Below are 25471 nucleotides of genomic sequence, written 5' to 3'. Positions count from 1 at the left end.
CTTCTGGACTGCCTCTTCTATGCATCTGCTCAAGCACTTATGTGGGACCAGCACCCGAAACATTCTTTGTGCGTGCCCTGTGTCTTTGTGCAGGTGGCTTGCAAGACGACATTCTGCTGCCCCTTCCCTTGCCTGCCTCTCTTGTGTAGGCGTCATACTGGACTTTCCCACATAACATCTCAGCTCATGCAGCAGCCACCCTATCGTTTCCAGGTGACACTAACATCCCTACTTTATGTGTGAGGAAAAGAAACTGACTTGAGCTGTGAGGCCAGTGCAGGTTTGTAAGGTGTTATTCCCTACACACTTAGCTGCTTTCAGGTCCTGCCTCCATCTTGAATCATGGAGCTAGGGCTTAGGTGGGACATATCTGGGTTTGCTCAGGCAGGTAGGTAGGACTTCCCTTCCGCTGGGTTGTCCCCACGGACTGGCAGCATGGCCTGGCTTTACTGTCTCCTGAACTGACATTCTTCATCCTAGCCACAGCTCAGACACAGGTGGTGGGTTGGCATTTCAGAGATTCTAGTCCTGTGCTGAGGGGAGAGAGGATGAAGTGTAGTGGGAGACTCCAGACAATCCTGTTGCCCTCAGAGCTAAGGATCCTGGCTGTGCTGTGTGGTGTGGCTGTCACTGCTGTTGTACACGTGTGTATGGTGCTTAAGCCAGGCAGCGCCAGGGGACTCATACCTGAAATAATTTCTGGGAGAGACAAAAGCTGTTGAAGAAAACGGCATGCTAGGCAGGAGGGAAGAGGGGGAAATTAGACTCCTTGCTTTGGGGAAAATTGTAGAATGAGCTAGTGTGTACAGATGCCAGGCAGCCACTCTCCCACATGAATGCAGGGTGGAGGCTCAGAGGCTCAAAATCCTCGATCGTCTCTCAGTAGATCCCAGCCTAGGAGAGCTGGAAACCAGATGTCACAGCCCAACACAATGGTATTTGGGGTAAATGCCACGGATTTGATGAGTCTAGCTCTAGGGGAAAGAAGGCGCTAGAAGTTGCTCTACCGCAGATTTGCAAGGATGTGTGGTTCCCATCCAGGGCGTGTGTGGAAGCTTGCATCATTTCTTCTTCCCGTAGACAGTTCAGTCACATGGGGCAGAAGCACGGGCTGGAGTTGAACTCCGTCTCTGGTGTTTGCTCACTCTGGAGGCTGTTCCGTGTGATGAGTGCTCAGAGTGGGGACTTCTGCTGGTTTCTGTAGGAAAACCATCTGGCAGCCCATGTTTTTAATGGGTCCTTGTTATGCAGTTGTCTCCATCCTCCAGATAACTCTGTGTGTGTGTGTGTGTGTGTATGTGTGTGTGTGTGTGTGTGTGTGTGTGTGAGAGAGAGAGAGAGAGAGAGAGAGAGAGAGAGAGAGAAGGCAAGGTGCCTTTCCCTCCAGGGGAACAAGAGCAAGAGGCAAGGGGCTCTGCGTAAATAAATGAGATCACAGACTTGTTCTCCCATGGAACTGAAGAGTCCAGACTCCTCGGTCTACATAAATATTCCAATAGTCATGGTATCCTTATCCTGAATCAGTATTTGTCCCTCTCCTCCCCCTCCCCTCCCTCTCTCTCTGCCCTCCCCTCCCCTTTCCCTCTCTCCCCTCCTGTCCTCCCTCCCCCTTCCCCTCCCCCTCTTCTCCTCTCTCTCTTTCCCTCCCCCACCCACTCCCCTCTCCCTTCCCTACTGTGAACCCAGGCCCTCACACATGCTAGCCCAATGCTGCGACCCTGAGCTACATTCCTAGCTCTCTTTTTACTTTTTTGAGACATGGTCTCAGCAAAGTTACCCAGGCTGGCTTTGAACTCACTCTGTGGTCTAGGCTGGCCTTGTACTTTCGGTTTTCCTGCTCCAGTCTCCTTAGTAGATGAGATGGCAAGCCTGGACCACCATTCCTAGATCTGCACCTCTCTCTCTCTCTCTCTGTCTCTCTCTCTCTCTCTGTCTCTCTCTGTCTCTCTCTGTCTCTCTCTGTCTCTCTCTGTCTCTCTCTGTCTCTCTCTGTCTCTCTATCTCTCAATAGAGGTTGAGATTCACTTGCACACAGGCACCTACCTGTATATAAATGGCATTCTTTAGGGTGAATTGTTCAGCTTCTCTGTGAAAGCAATATTAGTTCGTACTGGCTATGGGGAAGGCTCTCTTTGTCTTACTAAACCAAACTCACTGTCTTGACAGGTAGTGTGAAGTCAGCCAGCCCAGTGTGGTCATACAGCGATGCTGACATGCTTTGTCAAACAACACGTGTGTGCTGTAAACCTACCCAGTTCTCATCCACAGAACCAGAAAACAGGGAGAGGATAATAAAATAGTCAGGGTGGGGAATGTTCATGGACAGAGGGAGACATGATTCGAGCAGAGAAAGAAGGCGACTATGTAGTATGGAAGGGACAGAGGGGACCACACATGACTTAAGAGCATCTTCAGCAATTGGCCTGGAGTATGCAAGTGAAAGTACCACCTGCCAGCCAGGGATGCTGAGAAGGCTGAGGATTCCAGACTTCCCTGCGGTGACAGTACAGGGGTTCTATTCAACTCTGGGCTCCCAGTTGTAGATGACACGGTGTGTGTGTGTGTGTGTGTGTGTGTGTGTGTGTGTGTGTGTGTGCGCGCGCGCGCACACATCTGTTTGTCTGCCTGTCTGGAGAAGATGGGTCCAGCATGGTAGAGAAAAGCACTAAATACTTGTCATACAGAAGCAGAGGCGTCCACCAGAAAAGCGTGGGCACTGCCCCCATGCAGTGAGTGGCCAGATACTAGGAAGGGGGTTTTCTGGGTACCTGCACACTGGGAAGGGGTTTTCTGGATAGCAGGATTCCTGCTAAATAGGAAACAGTGCAGAAAAGAACACAGAATCCAGCTGATAGGACCTAGTTGAGAAGAGTGTTGAAAAGAGCTGGCTAAAATTTGGACAAGAGCCCTTGTCACCACAGAGGCCCTAATGCCATTCAACTGCTCAGATACTCTGGAGTCATACCTACCAACAACCCTGCGTCCATGAGGCATCACCTGTGGGGTCTACGTCAGCTCTGCTGCCCTCACCGAGTCTGCCACACCTGCTTCCGCAGCGACGCCCATCCTCTCTTCTCTGACGTCACGCACTGGAGGGGAGGGCCGATGCCATTTAGGTGGGGTCCCGACTTACAGATGAAGCGTTTGGCTTTTTTATAGGTGAGTCCTGAGGTTAAGCATTGCCCCTGGGCACGTGAGTGCTGGTGTCCAACGTGTGATCCACAGTTAGATGTGAGCATCCCGAGAATCGCTCACAGGCAAGAGGCCACCTACAGAGAGAGGGGACCCTGGGCTTGAAGGTGGTAAGACCTGGGAACACAGTTCGCCATCCTGCAAGGGCTAAGGAAAAAGATTCCTCAGTTTTCATTTATCCGGATTAGTTTCCAAAGCACCCGTGACCAACGGAAGTGGAGAGTGTTAAAAGCTATAGGTGACCGGTCTCTAGGAGGAAACCCAAGCAGGTACGTGCCAAGTTACGTGCTATCAAAATCTAGAGTGTATACTTTCCCTTGTTGGTGAGCGTGTGCGTGCGTGTGCGCATGCGTTCGTGAACAAGCTAGAGGTCAACCTTGAGTGTTGTTCCTCAGGACCTACTCGCTTTATTTTTAGAGAGAGGCTCTCTCTTTTGGCCTGGAGTTTGCCTCCTCAGCTCGCCAGCCATCAAAGCCTAGGGGTCTGGCTGTCTCTGCCTCCACTGCACCGGGATTACAAGTAAGAAGAACTGTGTCAGCTTGTTTACACGGGAGCAGTGGCTCACACTCGAGCCCTAGTGTGTGCGCACACACTAATTTAATTCTATTGACCAATTTAACTTATTGACGGAAATATCTCCAGCCCTAGTGTCTCAGTCAGGGTTTCGGTTGCTGTGAAGAGACGCCATGACCATGGCAACTCTCATAAAGGAAAACACTTAAATATGTCTGGCTTACGGTTTCCCGAGTTTTAGCCCATTGTCTTTATGGCAGGAAGCGTGGGGGCGTGCAGGCAGACAGGGTACTGCAGCAGGAGCTGAGAATTTATGTCTTGATCCACAGTCAGCAGGAGGTGAACTGTGCTAGGATTAAAGGCGTGCACCACCATGCCCAAGCCACATCTCTGACTTCCCTGTCTTCTTTCGGATTACTTGAAGGGAACCCTGGGAGGGATGTTCTTGTGGGGGTTTTATCTTTGAGGGTGATCAGAAAGTGCTGCCACTGCCCGTCTTTCAGGGCTCCGTGTTCCTGGGTGTGAAGCTAGACTCTAGTACTTATCTCTGGGTCAGGCAGGGGGAGAGGTCTTGCTCACCCACCAGGTGGTGCTTAGGTGCGGTACTCAGGCTTGTCACCCCCCCCCACCTAATGTGTCCTTCCATTTCCCCCCCCCCAAGTCGGGTTTTATATCAAGACTCAAATCTGGCTTGAAGGGTTGAGTTGTCAGGTGCAGACAGACACTGGTTTACAGGAAGCTTCGTGAGAGCGGATGTTTCTGCAGCCCCCATGTCACTTGCCATGGTGTCCCTCCAACTTGAAGACATCTGCAGCATCCCTACTGCGGCTAACTGGGCACCTCAGTTACAGGGGATGGCCGCCAATGGGGCCCCTTGGTTCATTAGCTTCAGGCTCAGCAGGCTGCGGGAGGAAGAATGGTTTCAGCTTCAACGTTGGTTTTCTTCATTCATGCATGCATTCATTCATTCATTCATTCATTCATTGAACCTTTGTTTGTTGAAGCTTGCTGGGGAGTAGACACCTTGCTAATAGCGCATTGTACTCTTGCCAGGCTGTATTTCTTCTGATACCAAGTTGTAAATAGTGGGACTGTTTGATGTATCTAAGCAAACTCAGCATTGTCGTTCATTGATCTGGTTAAATGCCATTTGATTAGGCCAGTGTTCTAGAAGCTGTGCAGAAGACAGAATCACCTAGAGGGCTTGCTAAACGTTGATCACGGGCCAGGGTGATGTCTCCGTTGGTAAAGTGCTTAACTTGCAGCCATGAGCATCCAATTGCAATCCTCCAGAACCTGTTCATAAAAATCTGGACATCTGGGGCCAAAAGAGATGGCTTAGCAATTGGGAACACTACCTACTTTGCAGGAGACTCAGGTTCACTGCCCAGAAACAAGGTGGTGGCTCGCAACGTATGTAACTCAGTTCTTGGTGATCTGATGCCTTCTTCAGGCCTGCACAGGTACTGTGTGCATGTGGTACATACATATACACATACCATATGTGCACACAAGCACTCGCATACCTGCCCCCCCCCTGCAGATAGGCATTATGGGGAATGCTTGTAATCTCAGAACGAGGAGACAGAGACAACTGGCTCCATAGGGCTCACTGGCCCACCTGCCCAGGCTGCTGGGTAAATACCACCCCCCCACCCCCCCCACCCCCATCTAAAACATTAAAGTGAACGGCACCGAGAAAAGACAGCTGAGATTGTCTTCCTGCTCCACACATGGTGGTGGAGCTGTCAGGGAGCTGTCTGCTCTCTAGCAAGTCCCAGGCTTCAGAGCCTCCAGGCTGATGTGCTCTCCCTTGTGGGTGGTCTACACATCCACAGGCGGCCACGCTTCCCTGCGGAATTAACAGCCTCACCATTCCCACCTCAAGGATCACCTTCCCTTGGTCTGTTTTATTCCATACCATGTTTCTTATGAACAAGACATCCCTCGAGAATGGGAAGGGAAGGAATGACTACATGGCCGCTTGGCTGGCTGCCTGGAGAGGGCCAGCCTTGATGTGTATGGGCTCACAAACCCCTCCGTGATCCACGCCAGTCAACAGCCTGGTCCTCTGTGCTCCACCCACGCCCACACCAGCTGCAAGCACAGCGGGGTCCTGCACTGTGACACAACCAGCAGCGGCCTGTGGTGGGCGTGAGCATGGTGACTTCCTCGTGTCTGCTGGGTTGTCATTGTCTTAGGAGAGACTTCTGACAGAGCAGGCGGCAGCCACAGGGCTGACTCTCAGGGCCCTGGCTCCACAGAAAGGTGCAGGTCTTAGAAAGGGACATAGAGATTAAATTGGTGGCGAATGACCTGCATATGTAAAGAAGGCTGGGTGTGGGCAGGAGGCCTCTGGCTCCTGATCCCTCTTTGAGTGGCGCCCCGTCTGCCCTGTGGCTGGACACTCTTAGGTTAAGACCCGTAATGAGACCTCAGAGTGGATGCAGAACACTTCTCGTTTATGTGGCCTTCAAAAATCTCGTTGAGAAATCGGTTACCACCATTTCTCCAGTTTAAGCCTGGCTCTGTCCTTTGGTAAATAAAATAATTGGGGCTGGAAAGATGCCTCGGAAGTTAAGAACACTTGCTGCTCCTCCAGAGGACCTGGGTTCAATTCCCAGCCTCGGCATGGTGGGTCACAACTCTCTGCTGTCTGTAGCTCATGCTCCAGGGGATCTGACTCCCTCTTCTGGGCTCTGTAGGCACTGAGCATATGTGCTTCACAGACACACATGCAGGCAAAAGCTCCTATGCACATAAGTAATTAAAAGTTTAATAAAAGAATCAAAAGAACTGTAGCTGGGTAGAATATGGGAGAGTTGCACGCACCCGAGAAAGCACAGATATCCTTAAAGGTGGCAGGTGCCACTGGGCTCAGTTGACCGCACCAGCGTGAGGACTGCAGTTTGATCCCTAGGACCCATATAAAAAGCTGGGTACAGGATGCCTCCTTATAACCTCAGCCCTAGGAAGCCAGAGACAGGAGGATTCCTCGGGCATACTGACCAGCCAGCCTAGCCAACTGGTGAGCTCTAGAGTCAGCAAAAGACACTATTCCCCCAAAGGAGGGGTTGAAGAAGACACTCTGCCAGTCTCTGGCTTCCAAACCCTTGTGTACACACAAACATATATGAATACAAACCCACATGCACAGATATGCTTATATACATACACACATGCATACACATATACAGCCATCCATCCATGCACACACACACACACACACACACACACACACACACACACACACGCACGCATGCCAACAAGACAAAGACTGCTTGCTGGCAGCTTCTGTACTGTTGCCAAGTAATTCTTCATGAGGAGGCCAGTCCTAGAAATTTGACAATATAATCATCTTACAGTGTTGCTGCATGTCCCCTAGTAGGGAAATCACACTGGGAGTTGAAGGCCTTAGTGGTAATGTCAACTGTGTTGACATTTCCATGAGCCTCAGAGAAGATCAAGGGAGATTAAACAGAAAGATATCTAGAAAAAAACAACTCTAAACTAGCTTTCGGGTGACATGAAGCATGTGTCTTTCCCCAGGAAACGAATAGTAATGGGGAGACTTTATTTCAGAATATGAAAGTCCAGACAGGAGTCCCGTGGCTGCTGATGGAGGTGTAGGGAGAGAAAGGCAATAATGCATAAATCTGAGGAGTGTATGTCAGGGTATAGCTGCCCAAGGCAGACATCAGCAGTCAAGACGGCAGGACAGGGAAGGAAATGGCTAACATTTATGTAGTACTCAATGCCCCTGACAACCTATGGGTAACCTGTAAAATTATTCTCATTTTATACAGATGGAGAGATGGAGGCTCAGAAGGGACGTGTAACGTCTAAAAGTCTCCTGGCTGGGAAATGGAACAGCTCATATACATGCACACGCGCACGTGCACGCACACACACACACACACACACTATGCCTGGCTGCTCAGTTTTCTCTTGGCCCCTATACTGACTTGGGGCTTTAGGGTGATGGGGCTCTGTAAAAACCAGAGAGCGGGAATAGGTCTGGAAGTGCAAGGTTTGAAGGGAATGAGTATCCTAGTCTGTGATCAGGTCAGGATTTCAGTCCAACCTCACAGGAGAGCCACCCCAAAGGCCGAGACGTCATCGTGGAAAAGCTAGAGATGAGGGGTCCATATTGAGGGCTCAGCTCAGGTGTCTCTGAGGCTGAAACTGGGGCGGAGGTAGAAGATGTAAGGCAGCCAGGGCACGTCTGGGCACAGGGTAAGACAAGCTTCTCCTACCGAGCAATGACCCAGGTGACTCTACTACTCCGGACCAGGGTCTGGATAGGTTGCCTCCACCCTAGAGTCCTCTTCTCAAAAGACACTGCCACAGCAGGATACTGAGACACCAGGGACTAGCCTGGCCTTGCTTCTGGTACCCAAGAGGGAGATTTCTAAGTGAGGATGAAGCCAGCAGGAAAGGGGACAGAGTGGAGCCCACCAAGCAGAAAGGAGGCCTCAGAAGAGTCCTGGCAAGTCAGGCAGGGCCAGTCAATGTGCCTTGGAGACTGATGGGGTTGTCTGGTCTGACGGTTGCTGAAGGATGAGTGACCTGTGCTCTGCGAGGGTGTTCATCTCCAAAGGCTACTCCAGTACAGGTGCCTGCGTATGGACAGCCATTGGGCAGCCAGGGCTGGAGGGGGTTTTCACAGTTGACGGGGCCAAGGAAGACAGTGTGTCCAGAGTGGTTGGTGTTAGGACTGAGGATGAGAGAAAACTAAATGCTGTTTTAGGGGCAGAGCATCATTTCTTCTCATATGCAAACTTAGTTCTAGAAGGGTTTGTGGCATTCTTCCTATGGGTGTGTGATTCATGCCTGTGTCTTCCTAATGTCATCCCATGACACAGAGCTAAATGGGCAATCTCTGGGCTCTGAAGGCAAACAGGCTAAAAAGTACTAGTGTGAGGTTTCGTGCCGGGCAAACCCACACAGTGTTGGTACCACCTTCTCCTATCAGCCCAACCAATCATGTGTAAATACTGATCTTTGTGAATTTCCAGTGAGTGCTGTCCATAATATAATGTGAGCTACAATTGCTGGCCATACATGTAATACTAAAATTTTCCAATAGCATCTCGATTGTAGTAAAAAATAGACAGGTGAAGTCAATTTTAATAACATATTTTCGTATATTTTTGGTTGTGAGCCTAGCCTTTAACAGCTGAGCCATCTCTTTGGCCCATAAAATATTTTCTTTAACCCTCTTATTCGGTGTATTTTCTTGTAATAGCCTAATCCTCTCATGTAAAATGTAATCAATGTTTATATTGTTGAAATACTTTGCATTCCCGTTTGTTCCAAATCTTGGAAATCTCAGATTAACCGTATACTGGACAATATACTTCATACTGGCTGCATTCGAGTGCTTAAGAGCTGTGTGTGGCCTTGGTCTGGGATCCCAGGGGGGAAAGTTGGTAATTGCCAGCCACAGGTCTCCGTGAGAGACCGGGTCTCTCAAAACAAGATGGACAGCACCTGAAGAAAAATACTCGAGGTTGATGGCTGGCCCCTACCCAGTGCTTACATACATGTGCCTGCATGCATGCACGCACAGAAGGGGGTTGGAGGGAGAGAAGGAGAGAGAAAAAAGGAGACATACAGAGAGACACCGTGAGGTTGCTCAGTGTAGAACCCTGACCCTGCTAGTATGAAGAGCCGAGGCATAGAGGACAGAAAACATCTGGAAACCTGGCCTGCAGGCCTGGCTAGCATCACCGGTCTCAGGCACCTGGATTTCCCTAACCAATAAGAGAAAAATTTACTCACAGCATACAGAAGGACATCCCCCATCAAACGCTCACCGCTCACCACTCTCCCAGCTGTGGCAAACCCCAGTTTTGCTCAAAAGGCTTTCTTTCCTCCCGGGATAACGAGGCCCATGGTCCTACTTGATTCTCACAGCATTCCGGGAGTGAGGTACTAATGTGAGGAAAACTGTGAAAACAGCCAAGGGCTGATGCGAGCAGGACATATGGGCATCGTGCTGGCCACAGCGTCTGTTTGCAAACCCACGAGAGCATAAGGAACGGGGAACTGAGCACACATGTATGTGTTGGTAAGAATCTCAGCCCGCAGGAAATGGAAGTCGAAGTGTGGCCAGCACTTAGCTGCACACCACGGGAAGGAATTAGGGGGCCCAGCTGTGGACCATGGCTATGTGAACTGCCACCAGCCACAGGCTTCCTTTGTGGAAGACCCCTCAGAGCACGTGACTGGTGTGGGTCCCACAGATGCCCTTGGAGCTGATGTTCACTCTGCTGCCTTCATAGCAGAGTTGGAGGCAGCAAGAGGATCCAGAGGCTGTGCTGAGTTTTATCACTTACCCACGAGCTGCTGAGTAGGACCAGGCTGGGGTGAGGATGCCACCCTTAATCCGTATGAGAATCTCCCGGGAGGCCAGGAGTTTTTCGTGCTATCTTCTTTCTCTCCTGTCCATGTGGGATGGTTGGCTTTGATTGTCACGTTGAGTAGATTAAGAAACATCTATGGATTAGTGAGGCACACCTCCGTGTGCGTCTGTGATTGTGTTTCTGGGAAAAACTAGACCTGGAGGCCTTTGACTTCATCAATGTTTTAGTCCTTCGAGAGGTCCTTAATAGGGTGGCATTATGGGATATCATAAAAGTAGGAGGTGGAACCACATTGCAGGGCCCAGAACTGATCATGTGTCCTGGGAGCTGTGTCTGCCACAGCCTCTTCCTGTCTTCCTTTTCTCTCTGCCTGTTTTGTTGGAAACATTGAAAACAAAAAACCAGAAAAGCCACCAGTGAGTCTCACGTACCCCCTCAAATGCTTGAAAGCAAGCGCCTAAGTCTCCCGTCCATCAAGAGGCAACTGGGTCACGTGTCCCTGCCACTGTGGTATTCTGCCCAAGTCTTCAGAGCCAGGCAACCGCCAGTGAACCCTCCGAGGCCATGAACTCAAATCACAGTGATTTCCCTCCAGTTGGCTGTGTCAGAAATTCCAGTCCCGACGACAATAAGGAACACACCATACACTTCATTTCCCATAAACTACACACATCCACGAGGAAACGCCATCCCCTGAAGGCCCCCAACTGACAGGTGGATGTGCCGCCAAGTACAGGTGTGCCTGTGTGAACCCTGCCATGCCAGCACTTGGCTAAACCTGGGCAGCATACCTGCCAGTACAGCTGCCTGAGGGTTGTCAAGACAGATACACACATGGCCGACTCGGTCGGGGGTCCTGGGTTTTGCTGTGAGTTACTGAGGTGAACTGGGAAGCTGACGCCTGTATACTGCCTCCCCAGAGTCCCAGGAACAGGCTATCTTGAAGGCCTGTAGAGACAGTGAGAATCAGGAGTGTTTGTGCCATCGATAACAAAATAATTTCAGCCCTTCAACTCAAAGATCTGTCTGCAGGGAGAAGCCAGGAGGGGCAGTTGGCGGGTGTCCAATGGTGGGGTGGCCAGGGGTGGGAGGGCTCAGTCAGACCTGGCAGCTGAGGACTGGGAAGGGTGGAGAATGAGGCCTGGAGCCCATCTGCGACATGAGAGTAGGACCTTTGCCACGAAGGAGCAGGGTAAAACTTGATGCTTCAAGTGACTCCATGTTGTTGGGCAGAAGCTCCTTGCTGGCCCATGGTTCTGTCCCTGGGACAGGGTTAGAAGCCAGGGTGGCCAGAACTAACTGTTGGGATCGCCATGCAATCCCTCCAGGCAAATGTGGGTTAGGGTCTCTCACAAGAGGGGCCTCCCCCAGAGGGCGCCACATTCCGCTTTCTGACCACTATAGGCTTGTAGCCAGATCACAATGCAGAAATGCATTCAGCCCAACTTCAGACATCACAGTCTCCAGCTAACCTGTGGCTACCTGTACTTTTTAGTACATAGGAACTGGTAGCCATATCGAACTAAGTTCTAGAACTACAACCCTTTTCTGCCCAATATGGTAGACCTTTAACTGGGTGGGTTGGCCGTTCCTGAACGTTGTTGTTGGGACCTGGAAGGAATGAAGAGGAAATTGGTGAAGGTTCTAACTACATGTGAAAATCTACACTGCACTCCTTGGCAGTGAGCCGTTCGTTCTAACCCTCCACCCCCCCCCACCCCCCACCCCACCCCCGCTTACCCTGTGATTTCACAATGTGGATAGGGTCATTTACGAGAGAACCCGTGAGTGGCGATAAAGGCAAGTAAAGAAATAAACAAATGCAAATAAAACGCAGTGTTGCCAATCTCATAACCGCATTTAGATGCATCTGACTTTGTCTGATTTCCCACTCGAGGACTCACCAGAGCCGCTGACGGCTGTCGTGGACCAGCAGCGATTTGTTTATGGGGCCTGGGGCGAAATAGCGGTCAAGGCAAGGCTATTTTGTCTACTTTCATTTTCATCCGTTTAGCAGAGGTGTTATTGAGATTATTGGCCCAGTGTGGGTCTGGATTTAGGCTGAGCAGGCGTGTGTTGGAGGTTGTCTTCTTGGTCCTTCAACGCATCCACATCTGTTAGTGAGAAAAGAGCAGAAACATACGTTGTGATTAGTTTTCCATCACTATAATTAAAGACATGAGGCAATTAACTTACTGGGGGGGAGGAAAGGTTCATTTTTGTTCACCACCACCATTTTAAGATGAGGTGGAACCGTCATTTGGGGCTTCAGGTAAGGCCCTTGATGGCAGCCATGGTCGCCTGTGTGAAAAATGGGCACTCACATCGGAAGTCAGAGTTCAGAGAGAGCTAGATCAGCTGGGATCCCACAATCTCCTTGTGACTGAAGGTCCTGAAAAGAAGCAACTCAAAGAAGAATCTGTTCTGGCTCGCAGTTTAAGTTAGAGTTTGAGGGGGTGTATTCCACCACTGTAGGGAATTCATGGCAGGATGTGGGGGACTAGTCACATCGCCTCTGTGTCAGGAAGCAGAGAGTGAACAGGGGTAGAGCTGAGCTATAAAACCTCAAGGTCCCACCCCCATGACTCACTCTCCAGGGCAGGTGTCACCACCTGGAGGGTGCGCCCTCAGTGACCTAAAGACTGACTCCAGTCCCCCTCTCCTAAGAAGTCACAGCAACTCCCAAGAGTGCACCCTAGGGACCCAGCCTTTGACACATTTAGTCATGCAAACCACAACAGAGAACGTAGGCAGGTCACTCAGTGTTGTCCAAATTGAGCCACATGCGTTAAAGAGTTCACAGAAAAGCCGTGGTCAGTGGAATCATAAAACTGGGTACCAGGAAAGCCTGGTACAGAACCCTATACCTAAAGATGAGAGCCTTCTGTGTGTCTCTCCTCTTGCACAGGCCTTAGTAGCCTGCGAGGTTCAGTCACTCAATGGGCACAGAACTTGAACAGTATGACTCTGTGTCCTGACTGCCATGGGATAATCCTTCTATATGCTATGAATATGCATTACTCTCATTGGTTAATAATAATAATAATAATAATAATAATAATAATAATAAAGCTGATTGGCCTATTGCAAGGCAGAATAAGACTAGGTGGGAAAGGCAAACTGAAGATACTGGGGGGAAGAAAGGTGGATCAGAGAGAGGCCAGCCAGCCGCGCCGGGGAAAACAAGATGCTAAAGGATGAGTAAAGTCATGAGCCAAGTGTCAATACACAGGTCAATAGAAATGGGTTACTTTAAATGTAAGAGCCAGTTAGTAATAAGCCTGAGCTACTGGCAGAGCATTTGTAATTTATACTTAGCCTCTGAGTCAGTTATTTGGGAACTGGCGGGCTGGAAAGAAACGCCCAACTACACGTGACACTCAGGAAAGTGCTCCTTGGTGACGGTGCAAAACCTCATGCTGTGAAATCTACATGTCATCTTGGCAGATCGAAGAATGCAATTCCAGTATCATAAGGTGGCCTTCTTAGAGGCAAATGTACTGTCGGGTTGATGTATACATGTTAAATGACCTGGGTTTCCGACTTACCTTGTAAGTCACAGTGTGCCTAGGAGACAGTTTGGTGTGGCCCAGCCATGGGCGAAGTGAGCTTCTCTTCTGGGCTTCAGGGATGACGTGACATTCTGAAAAATTACCTTACACTCAGACTTCTAAGAAGGCTCAGAGGACATCTTCCAGAAATGATCAATGAAATCTCTGAACTTGTAATTAATGTTCTCGGAGCAGCAGGGACTCATCCGTGCCATCTCCATTTGTGACTGTCAGTTTGTGTCTGTCAAAGCATGGAAGCATCCTCAGTCCCTTGCGAATGTTTTATGCTCCAACTAAAACTCAGGCTCAAAAGTAACATTTTTTTTTTTTTTGCTCTTTATGACGCAATGTATTTTACTTATGGAAACTGTGATAAACATAAATAAAGTGAAAATACATTTTAATCTAATAATCTAGAATTTAATCTAATAATACTTTAAATTCTAAGTCAGAGATGCCCATCGTTAATATTTTGACACATACTGGTTTTTCTTTGAATAACATACTTTACACAAATATCTGGTCACATTGTTATTACTATTTTGAAAATGGATTCCTGCTGATATACTATTTGCCATCCTACATCATCTTCAATGGGTGTATAATAGTTTACTGTATAATCAGATCATAGTTTATTTGCCCTCATCACAACTCTACAGATACTCCCAACTTTTAATAATAAACGACAGTGTTGTCATTAATGTTCATGACATTTTCCTTACATCAAATATTTCTGAACCAAGTGATGTATATATCTAAAGATTTATTTATTTTATGCGTGTGTTTTGCCTGCATGTACGTACATACGTGTACCACATGTGCATAGTGCTAACAGAGGCCAGAAGAGGGTATTGGATCCCTTATAAATGGGGTTACAGATAGTTGTGAGCCACAGTGTGGGTGCTGAGAGCCTAACCCAAAGACACACACACACACGCACGCACACACACACACACACACGCGCGCGCGCGCGCACACACACACACACACACACACACACACACACACGAGCGTGCGCGCACGCGCACGCACGAGAGCAGAACTGCTCTTAATTGCTGAGCCGTCTCTGAAGCCCCAGATTTTTGTCGTTAAGGTTTTGATCGGCAGCTTCTTGTCCCTGCGAGGACTGTGTTAGTTTGTAAAGGACTGTGTTAGTTGGTATTCTTACCAGAAGCAGGTGTCTCTTGGCACCAGTAACCCCCACCACTAAGAAAGTAACCTTTGAATTCACTTGTTTGGATGAGCTGCTCATTCTCACTTTCTTTGCGTGAGTTGCCTGTTCATGTTTTTCCTCACCTTCCTCTCAGGATATCTGTCTTTCTTGCTCATTTGCAAGTGTTCCTTAAGGACATTGTGATTCCTGTAAAAAAAAAAATACTTTTCTACTTCATCGTTTTTATTTTATGGAAGCTTTTAACATATATTTTTAAGTTTTATACAAAAAAAAAATCTGTTTTCTTTATGTGGGTTATCTTCTCTATATCCTTAACACTGGAGCCAGGAAGGTGGCCAGCAGGAGGAACACTTGCTGCCTAGGTTGGTGGTGTGAGTTTGTGAGTTCAATCCCCAGGGTCCACAGAGTGCAGGAAGAGGACTAATCCAGGTTGTCCTCAGGCCTCTCTACACACACTGTGGCACAAGTGTGTTAATGCACACACACTCACACGTATAGACGAATAAATGCAATACAATATTTTTAGATAACCTCAAATCTATACTTTTAGTTCATGTTTTTCTTTTTATATCTGGATCTTTGCTATATATCTGAGATGTGTGACTCCGACTTTAGAGTTTTTTCCTCTCTCTTTAGGACTTGTTGTTTGTTTTGGTTTTTGTTTGTTTTGTTTATTAGAAAGGGGAGGGAGAGGGAGGAAAGAGAAAAGAGGCAAAGAGACAGAGAGACAGAGAGAGGACAGAGAAGAGGGAGACAGGAAAAGTCCTGTCCGCCCCAGGGGAAGAGCGGGAAAAGAGAGAGAGGGGGGAGGGAGGGAGGGAGAGAGAGAGAGGGAGAGAAAGAGAGAGGGAGAGAGAGGAGAGCAGAGCCAGAAAGAGCAGGGTTAGCTGTTTGTCACAGATCCCTCTGCTGATTATCTGTATTTTGCTTGCTAATTTGATCTGTTTTCTCAGTGATAGATCTTAAGAGAATCTGTGACTGTTTAGTAAGTATTGGTTTTTGTTTCACTCTTGCATTCATCCCTGGGTGTCTTATTGCTCCTCATTATTTCTCCTTGCAAATCTCCTCAGCCATTTTTTTTTTCATGTGAAGTGTGGCATTATTTTATTGTCTGTCAGCTCTTCTCAAATCATACTGGAGTGTTAGGTGGCGATGAAATGGATGTACAAGCTAATTTAGGGAAAGTAGGCACACCTCAAGCAAACAACTCTCCAGGCTATTGGATGCCTCTTTGGGTTTTCCTTTCCGTTTCTTTTACTTGGTTTTTAAGACAGGGTTTCTCTGTGTAGTCCTGGCTGTCCTGGAACTGGCTTTGAGACACAGGCTGGCCTCGAACTTGCAGAGATCCACCTGCCTCTGCCTGCTGAGTGCTGAGTGCTGAGATTAAAGGTGTGCACCACCACCCAACTCTTCCTGGGTTTTTCAAATTCTTTTCAAAGACTCAATATTGTTTTATAGTTTGCTTCATCTGGGACCTTCCTATCATTATTTGCCGTGTATTTATTCCTAATGGTTTAGAGGGATTTATGCTGCACATGGAGCAGTACTCTCTTTACAATTTTTAACTAGTTATACTGATAATACGTGAATGCTTTTAAGCAGAGGCAGGTAGATTACTGAGAGTTCGAGGCTAGCCTGGTCTATAGAGTGAGTTCCAGGACAGCCAGGGTTGTTAGACCGGGAAACCCTGCCTCGAAACACACACACACACACACACACACACACACACACACACACACACACACACATACAGAGAGAGAGCGCAGATGTAGATCTGTATATAGGGTATATATAAATGTGTGTGTGTGTATATATGTGTGTGTGTGTGTGTGTATGTGTGTGTACATATATATATAGAGAGAGAGAGAGCAGATGTAGATATGTATATAGGGTATATATAAATGTGTATGTGTATATATATGTGTGTGTGTGCATACATACATACATATATATATATATATATATATATATATAGAGAGAGAGAGATTTATCCCAGTTACACCATTGAAGGTTTCCATTTTAAACAACATATACTGATGAGAGAGAGAAAAGGAAAGAGTGTAACCTCCCAGGTGGACACTTTTATTCTTTAAAGTGAAACACATCTGTAAATAGCAGCCCTTGCTTCCGTGATACCCTTGGATCCCTTTCCCTCAGCACTACAGATGGAATCTTACAGTAATACGCCCCAAGTGAGAAGAAGCCAGTTCTCACGCCCAGGACCTCACTGATGCCCTCAACCATCGCCCCTCGAGTTTATAGAAGCGTGAGAGAGGTTTCCTGGTGACACTTTGCTCTCTTCTGCTTGTCTCACAATAATGCAAACACTGGCAAGCCGGGCTGATCTCTGTCCGTGTAGAGGAGCCAGTGGTCTCTGACGGCGCATGCAAATGTCTGGAGGTTTGGCCTTCAGAAGTGACTTTTCATTTACACAGCACAGCAGTTTTGTGTGCGTGTGTGCAGAGAAATCTGACTTTTGGGAATTAAACTCTGCAAGGACAAAGGAACTTCTCTTTCTGTTATACTCAAGGACAAGGCTTTGCATCCGACTGGAAAAGAGTGCCCCCAAAATAAGATCATCATTAATTTTCATTTGTTAGTAGGGCATATTGGATTAGCCTGGCTAGTTAAAGCTAAAGGGGTCATGGCTACTAAGCATTTTCTTTTTCTTCCCGTCTTTAGCGGCACTAATTAATGATTATATGCATATGCATATATACAACATATATTATCCTCAGGGACCTGAGCAGCCTTGGAGAAACAAGTCTTTGATAGCTGTGGACATGTAGCATCAGGCGGTGTGAGGCCTTTCCATAACAATGGGAATTCACACTTACCTGAGTAACATAGTTCCTTTTCTGTTGCTGTGATAACAGCCATGACTGAGGCAATTCACAGGGGGGGGGGGGAAGTATATTTGGCTTACAGTTTCAGAGGGTGAGACCATGGCTAGCATGGTGGGAAGCATGGTGGCGGGGGTGGGCGGCTGGCGGGCCGGCGGGCTGGCGGGCATGGTGCTGGAGCAGTAGCTGTAAACGGCTACCTTGAGACACAGCCAGGAAAGGGAAAGAACTAACTGGGAATGACATGGGCTTTGATGCACCTCCCAGGGAGCCATCCTTGCTAATCATTTCTAAACAGTTCCATCAAGTGGGAAACAAGTATTTAAACATCATGAGCCTATTGAGGCCAGGCTCATTTAAAACACCGCCCACTAAGACCTATTCTCTCCACTAGATTAAAAAAAATCACACTGATAGCTTCTGTGTTTCTGTTTCCTGAAACTTATGATTCCTTCCAGTATTATTGTTAGAAATATTTCCATTTACAGTCACAGAATCCATTGAGAACATTGGTATTTCCCACTCTATGGGAATGCCAGAAATAACACAGGCCGCCATCCCATCAACTTCACAATAGCACATGTCCACATTCAATGGGTCTCTCTCCTTGAATGGGTCGATGTAATAAGTAGGATCTCTTCTGAAAATTGGTGTTATTCTAGATCTCAGCTGTTGTCTTTCATGATGCTTTTTTCAAATCGTGTCCCCAGGAAGACGGTACAAAGGACTAACTTATCGGGCCCGTCCCAGTCAGCCAGGTATTTCTCCCCCAACTGTGTTAGAAATATTGAGGGTTATTTGTAAAAGTTTCTTTGACGATATCTTAAACAAAAAAAGTTTGAAAGCCAGACTTTGGCTGTTTTGGGAGGGGGCGCAGCCTTTCCATAACTGTTTGTCCCAGCTCTTCACGAAGTGTTGACATCTTTGAAAACGGCATGTTCCTCTCTGTCACCATTCTTGGTCAGCCTCTTCATCAACTGTATGAGCCGGGGACACTTAGAGAAGTCCCATTCTTAGCTTCTACCTCCCAGATGAGTATGTGTGGAAGTAAAGTCCCTCTCCCTCTCTCCCTCCCTCTCTCCCTCCCTCTCTCCCTCCCTCTCTCCCTCCCTCTCTCCCTCCCTCTCTCCCTCTCTCGCTCCCTCTCCCTCTCTCCCTCCCTCTCTCCCTCCCTCTCTCCCTCTCTCCCTCCCTCTCTCCCTCCTCTCTCCCTCTCCCTCTCTCCCTCTCTCCCTCCCTCCCTCCTCTCTCCCTCCCTCTCTCCCTCCCTCCCTCCTCCCTCCCTCCCTCTCCCTCTCCCTCCTTCCCTCCCTCTCTCTCTCTCCCTCTCTCCCTCCCTCTCCCTCTCTCTCCCTCCTTCCCTCCCTCCTTCCCTCCCTCTCTCTCTCCCTCCCTCCCTCCCTCCCCCTCTCCCTCCCTCCCTCTCTCCCTTCTTCCTTCCCTCCCTCCCTCTCTCTCCCTTTTTCTCTCTCTCCCTCCATCCCTCCCTCCCTCTGTATTATTTCCATGCAAGTAAACTTTTGTGCATGGTATTTGTCAGAAAACCTAAAAAATAAGAGCACAAGGACTTCATCAGGCTTATTTAACCTATTGTCTGGCCTGCCAGCAAGTTTATCCCACTTACTGATGGATGTGACACCAATAGCAGTGATTTCCAAACTTTCACAAGTACCCCAATCACCTGGGGATCTTTGAAAATGCAGGGCCTGGATAAGGTGACTCAGAGTGGGGTAGGCTCCAAACTGATTCCTTGCAAACAAGCTTTTTGATAATGCCAAGCCCGCTGGTTCACGGACCATGCTTAGAGTAGCTTCTCTGCCTCCATGCTCTTGATATATTGTGGGCTGTCATATTTGGCCTGTGCATTGTGGGGGCCTTTTAACAGTATGCCTGGCCTCTGTGCTAGTTGCCAAGAGTGCTCCCTCCTACTTGTGACAACACATTTCCCTGTGGGCAGACTCACCCCTGGATGAAAAATCATCGTACCCTGAATGATCCTGACCATGGGCCAAGTGTGAGATCTAGTCTGCAGTATGATTCGTTTGTGTAATTGAGTCATCACAACCCCGTTCTCTGAATTATCTGCCCTCCCTAGAGTACATGCCACAAAGGGCGGGGACTTGTCCTGTGTGCTCCTCTGTCCACAGCCCCAGAAGGCTGTTGGGTGTCTAGTGGACCTCTATTGGATATTTAGGTTTGTTAAATCCATGTCTGTGCTGTGGCAGTGAACAGCTATTCTCGACTCTGCAGTAGAGTCTGAAGTCCCGTTTGCCCCGAGTGCCCTATCGTCACGCTGACTTAAACTCCTGTTAGCGAAGGCTCCCACAACTCTAGCAGATGCCCTGTCAGCTGGCTAATGGTCTGTGAAACTTCAGCACACCAGGGAATGTCAGTCCTCCAGATGAAGCCTTCATCTGGAGAATCTTTAGCCACATCTTCAAAGGTGACATTTTCTCCTGTAGTTTAAGACAGCAGAGTTCAGTTACCTAGAGCAGTTTGGGTTGGGAATCAGCACTCTGAGGTCAAATGTTAGCACCCTGTCCCCTCAGGAAGAAGCAATGGCTTCCCTTTCCAAGGTGGGCCTTAAACAAGCAGGCAAATGTGGTGATATTTTGCTTATGATCTAACAAATAAAGCTTGCCTGAAGATCAGAGTGCAAAACTAGCCACACTAGTTAGCCACAGAGGCCAGGCACTGGTGGCACACACCTTTAATCTCAGCACTCTGGAGACAGAGGCAGGTGGGTGATCTCTGTGAGTTCAAGGCCACCCTGAGCTACACAAAATTGAACCAGTCTAAAATAGAAACAGCTCACACAAAGGTGATCCCAGCACTTGGGATCACATGCCTTTAATCCCAGCACTGAGGTTTGGTGGAGACAGACGCAGTCTAGATAGTCTAAGGAGCAGTCTGAGGAGCGATGCAGTCTAAGCAGTCTGAGGATGCAGGCTTTGGTTGGGCACTGGTAGAGGTAAGAACTCTAGTGGCTGGCTGCTTTACTTCTCTGATCTTCAGCATTAACCCCAATATCTGTCTCTGAGTTTTTCTTAAGACCTATTAGAACTCATGCTACAGACAGATATTAAAGAACAGTTTCCAGAGGTGTCTGGCTAGACCCGGCTTTCTCTTTCACTGAGATACCTCCTTCGCTATTGCTTTCCCATTCCTGAGCATGCATGGCCAACCTCTCCTTCCCACCCCAGGGACCTTAGTTCTTTGCCCATGGGTTTGATTGCAAGGCTGCTGTCAGACACAGGCACACAAGTACACATCATTACCACCTCTCTGCCAACAGCTCCAACCATTAAGAGAGGGGCCTTTATGAATGTAAAAGCCATTTCAGGCTTTTCTGTTTTCCTTCAGAAGACTTGTGTAAAATGCCCCTGAGAAGTATAGTTCTTGAAAGCTTACAAAGCCGCTAACCTTTTTACCCCCCAAATTCTAGTGTTCTGCAGCCACTAGCTATTGTAGACTTGATTGTTCTTTCCCAAGAGCTGTATTTAAGCCACAAAGAGCAGCTCTGAGAAACAGAAGCACAGTTGCATGCACGTGCATGCGTGCATGCACACACACACACACATGCACACAGAGTCCCGCACAGGGTAACTGGGGATTAGACCAGAACGCTCAGCTCCACCCTGTGTGTCACACTTTGGGACTGCAGGCCTTGATAAGCTCAAGCTTTGTGACCGGCTGCCAGCTTCAGTCTGAACTCTGAAGAAAAACTTGAGTGTGTAAGTTAGTATGTGAAGTCCCAAGTGGCAAGGGTTCCACTGAGAAGTCCAGCAGAGCTCAGTTGGCTGTGTAAATAGATGGATGAAGCACGGTGAGAGCCCATGGGTGTAGAGCAGCGCCTCTACTTGCCAGCCCTTTTAACAAGAGACGCCCCAACTGGACCTGAAAGATGAGATTATCTGCATCCTAGCGCAGGGACCAGCTATGCAGCGGCTGTCTCCTCGGGAAAGCCCAGAAGAGTGGCAAGGTTTGGGGTGAGGACTCCAGCTAAGGCTGCCATGGGAAGAGAAGCCTGGGGGCTCTGAGCACTCTGTGGACATTTAGAAGGCTACCTCTGGGTCCTTGGGGGCTATGAATCTGATCCAAAGGCACAAGAAGACCAGACAGGAGGCTCGGTGTCTCTGCCTCGGCAGTCAGCCACAGGAGACCTCCTAAGCTGCAATGTCCCACCCAGGGCCTGTGCAGCAAGGTCAGCCCTTTGAAACTACTGTCCTGATGGTTTTTGTTGTTGTTGCTGTTTTCTTCGTTTTTCCTTTTACAGGTCCCCTGATTCTCCCATCAGTTAAAGGCATATTTGGGTCCTGAATTGAGTCTTCTGCTACGTCAGTTTATTATCATCATCATCATTATCAGTCTTCAATTATCTATCCAAGGGGTTTTAGGGTTTGGGCTAACTGCTTACACTATGTTTACTCTGTCTGTTGAATCCTAGTTTTCAGCTCAGCTTGTATCAGGTTTCATCTTCCTAAGAGGAGTGTTTTGGAGGTCTAAGATCAGTAGGGTCTACTGAGGAGCACTCACAAAGACTGGCCTTGTCAAGCTGTTGCTAGGCAGGGCTAAATCGTCTACATGTTGCTGATGCTGGGAGCTTTGCCATCTCTACACTTTGCAGTATTCTCTTCGGGGATGCAGCTTCAAAAATTAACACAGATATTTGATTGAGTTTCTTAGTAACTGATCTGTCAGTTTGCAAGTTTACATCCAGTCCATGTCAGCAGCTGCCATAAAACTGCCAAATTCTTTTAGGCCTCAAAGCCACCCAGTTGGCATTCACAGAGACTGTCCCTCGTCACTGATGCTCTTTGCAGCTGTCCTTTGTGATGCTCAGGGCAGCCACAGTCACACATTCTCTGCCTTCTCCATCCTCCAGCTCTGACTCCTCTTCCTGGTGGCATGCACACCAGATGCTGCTGGCTTTAGTATCACTTGAAGGGGAGTATCACCAGGGTAGCATGTCGGGGGAGGGTACCAAGAGAGTATCCAGGTTGGCAAGGCAACTAGTGGCCCCAGAGTAGGCTGCACAGCTGCTTAATGGTTCTAAGCAAGAGGTCTGGTCCCAGGAAGAGGTTTAGTTGGCATGACCCCTCATCTAAGTGAAGCTGTGCTCACCACGGACCCACGTTCTGAGGCTTAAAGTGCAGGGGTCACCGGGGAATCTGGGCAAAATGCAGATGCCTATGCCATGCTTTGGATGAGCTGAGAGACCGCCTCTCCAATGGGCTGTTGTATAAAATAGATGCTGTGGACCCCACACTGTTGGTTGACAGCTGTGGATACTGATTGGGGGGAGCCTTTTAAATCTCCATGACTGACTCTGCAGTGAAATCAGAATTCTGAGGTCAAGTCCAGGATACCAGTAGTTTCCGAACTCTCCAGACAACTCCTGCATAGCTTGTTTGTGTGGCGGGCCTGTGTCGATGATGCCCCAAATGCCTGCCACGTCAGGACGCTGCAGAAGTATTGTGTGTGTGATAGTGGGTGTGAACTAAAAGAGTACCTACCTTCGATTCACCAGCTCCAGAGATCCCTGGAACCACTCCAGAGTCTTAGCAGAAGCCCTCAAAGGGTTCTTGCTATTCTCTTTGGCTCTGGATCTCCACTACACAGCTGGCTGTCCCAGATTCTTCTTGGCAGGCCTAGAAGAGCTGTGGGGAGTCAATAAGTGGATAAAGCCGGGCTCCCAAAACTGCTGTGTATGAAACCAAGAGAGAAGGTGTGGTGTGTGCCGGGGTGGTGTAGCCAGCTGTCCAGCGAATCTCATGTGGGACCACAGAGAAGAATCAGGCTTCGAGATAAAAGGAAACTTTAAAAAACAGACTTAGGGGCCAGCTCTGTGGATAAAGGTGCTTGCTGCCAAGTCTGATAGCCTGAGTTCTAACCCTGGAAGCCGTATAGTAGAAGGAAAGACCTGACTCCCTTGACTTCTACACACACACACATACACACACACATACATACACACACACACACACACACAGAGAGAGAGAGAGAGAGAGAGAGAGAGAGAGATATGTTTAATAAGGATCAGGAGAAACAAATAGGCTGAGTAGATGTTTATTCAGGGAGAAATAACTTACAACATAGACAGATGAACACCAGCATGTTCCTGGTCCCAAGGATGCCTCCGGATGCCCTCCTGTCCCCTTGCTGCAAGCAAGAGAGCTCTCAGAGCCCCCTCCTCAGCCTTAGTTCCCCCAGGTCACGTCCAGCCCTGTCTCTTCCCCCCATGGACGTGGTCTATGCCACAGGTGTGGGCAAGGTGAATATCTCACTACACACACACACACACACACACACTATTACTCCCCCTCCCTCACACACAGATAAATAACTGTAAATTTTTTTGGGGGGGGGGAGAGATATAGTATGTTTTCTTTAACATTTTTAAACTGGCTCTAAAAATAGTAAGTGATGCCATAAATTATACAAGAGATTTTTTTTAAAAAAATATGCATTTAAGAATTTTTCATGGAAATAGATGTTCTAGGGATGGATAGTCCTCTCCTGCCATCCCAGTCTGGTACTTTAGAGGCCAGTGCATAGCAGGGAGATGTCGCAGCTGGATTTGAAGGGCTCAGTCCAAGAGGGAAGATGAAAGGTATGACTGAGTTGATTGAGATGATTCTGGGTGCTGTAACCATGCCAACACCATTCTAAGGTCAAGACCAAGGTTAGCGAGCCGGTAGCCAGACAGGAGAAGGCCCCCTCTGCAGTCATGTGGGTACCTCCCACGTTGTCTCCTATCCATGCTCTGAAGATGAGGGAGTGGGCATGACCCCATCCCTCTGTTAGGCAGGACCAGATACCCTCTCAGGCCTTTGACCAGAGCCCCATCCTATGGTCTCTGGCCTGCAAGAACAGGTTCAGCCAGTTTCCACCAACAACACTTGCACAGGATAACACAGGGCAGTGAAGTGTGCCCGCTGCCCCAGGAATATTGACCACAGCTAGACCTGAGTCAGGTGACAGGGACCACGGAGCGGAAATGGTATTCTGAAGGTGTGTGTCGTTTTTCCTTCTTTCCACAGATATCGCCAATGGCACCAGTTCAGGGGGGTACCGCCCACCTCCCAGAACCAAAGAAGTCATCATCAATGGCCAGACTGTGAAACTAAAGTACTGTTTTACCTGCAAGATTTTCCGTCCCCCTCGGGCCTCCCACTGCAGCCTGTGTGATAACTGCGTAGGTGAGTAGGACCCGGGTGGTGCATGAGTAGCAGTTCCCTGCTAGGATGCTAAGACGGAGAGGACCTGTCTTTAACACGCCTACTAAAGGCTTGGCAGTGGCTACTGTGCCGGTACGGTACGTGCATTTGCCTGTCTCCACGCAACACATTCACCAAGCCCGTATTCACCACTCTGTTTCACGGTAGGGATGTTTGGTTTCGGCGGGGGGGTTAGAGGGGTTGTTTTTGTTTTTAATCTTGCCAAGCGCTGGACCTTCTATCCCAGCACATGAAACTTTGTTCCCCCTGGATGCCGGATGAGCAGACATTTGAAATGAAGCCATTGCAGCTCTGAGTCCCTCCATTGCAGCCCTGGGTCCCTCCTCCCTTGCAGCCCTGGGTCCCTCCTCCCTTGCAGCCCTGGGTCCCTCCTCCCTTGCAGCCCTGGGTCCCTCCTCCCTTGCAGCCCTGGGTCCCTCCGTTGCCTGACAGCTGGCCATACACATAAAGCGTATGGTTTGTGCATTTCCCTCCCCCATGCTCAGAGCTGCTTTGAGGGATGAGGAAGGCTTTGGATCTGAAGAAGAGAAAGAGGTAGAAACAGCCAACTTCCATGTGGGGCCAGATGGGGGAGGGGAGATGCCAGCTC

General features: G+C 48.6%; 1 protein-coding gene across 1 annotated transcript in view; it reads left to right on the top strand.

Moving 5' to 3' along the window:
- Zdhhc14 (zinc finger DHHC-type palmitoyltransferase 14) overlaps positions 1 to 25471 on the top strand; it is a 204437-nt gene that overhangs the window by 129252 nt on the left and 49714 nt on the right. The window contains exon 3 of the mRNA XM_051206135.1: positions 24685 to 24843. Within this exon, the coding sequence (XP_051062092.1) occupies positions 24685 to 24843 (159 nt within the window). The remainder of the gene's footprint in view (positions 1 to 24684; positions 24844 to 25471) is intronic.

The sequence above is a fragment of the Phodopus roborovskii genome, unplaced genomic scaffold, assembly GCF_943737965.1.
Source record: "Phodopus roborovskii unplaced genomic scaffold, PHOROB, whole genome shotgun sequence".
NCBI classification, from domain to species: domain Eukaryota; kingdom Metazoa; phylum Chordata; class Mammalia; order Rodentia; family Cricetidae; genus Phodopus; species Phodopus roborovskii.
Note: the sequence above shows the minus strand (reverse complement) of the source record. Positions and strands in the feature narration are given on the sequence as shown.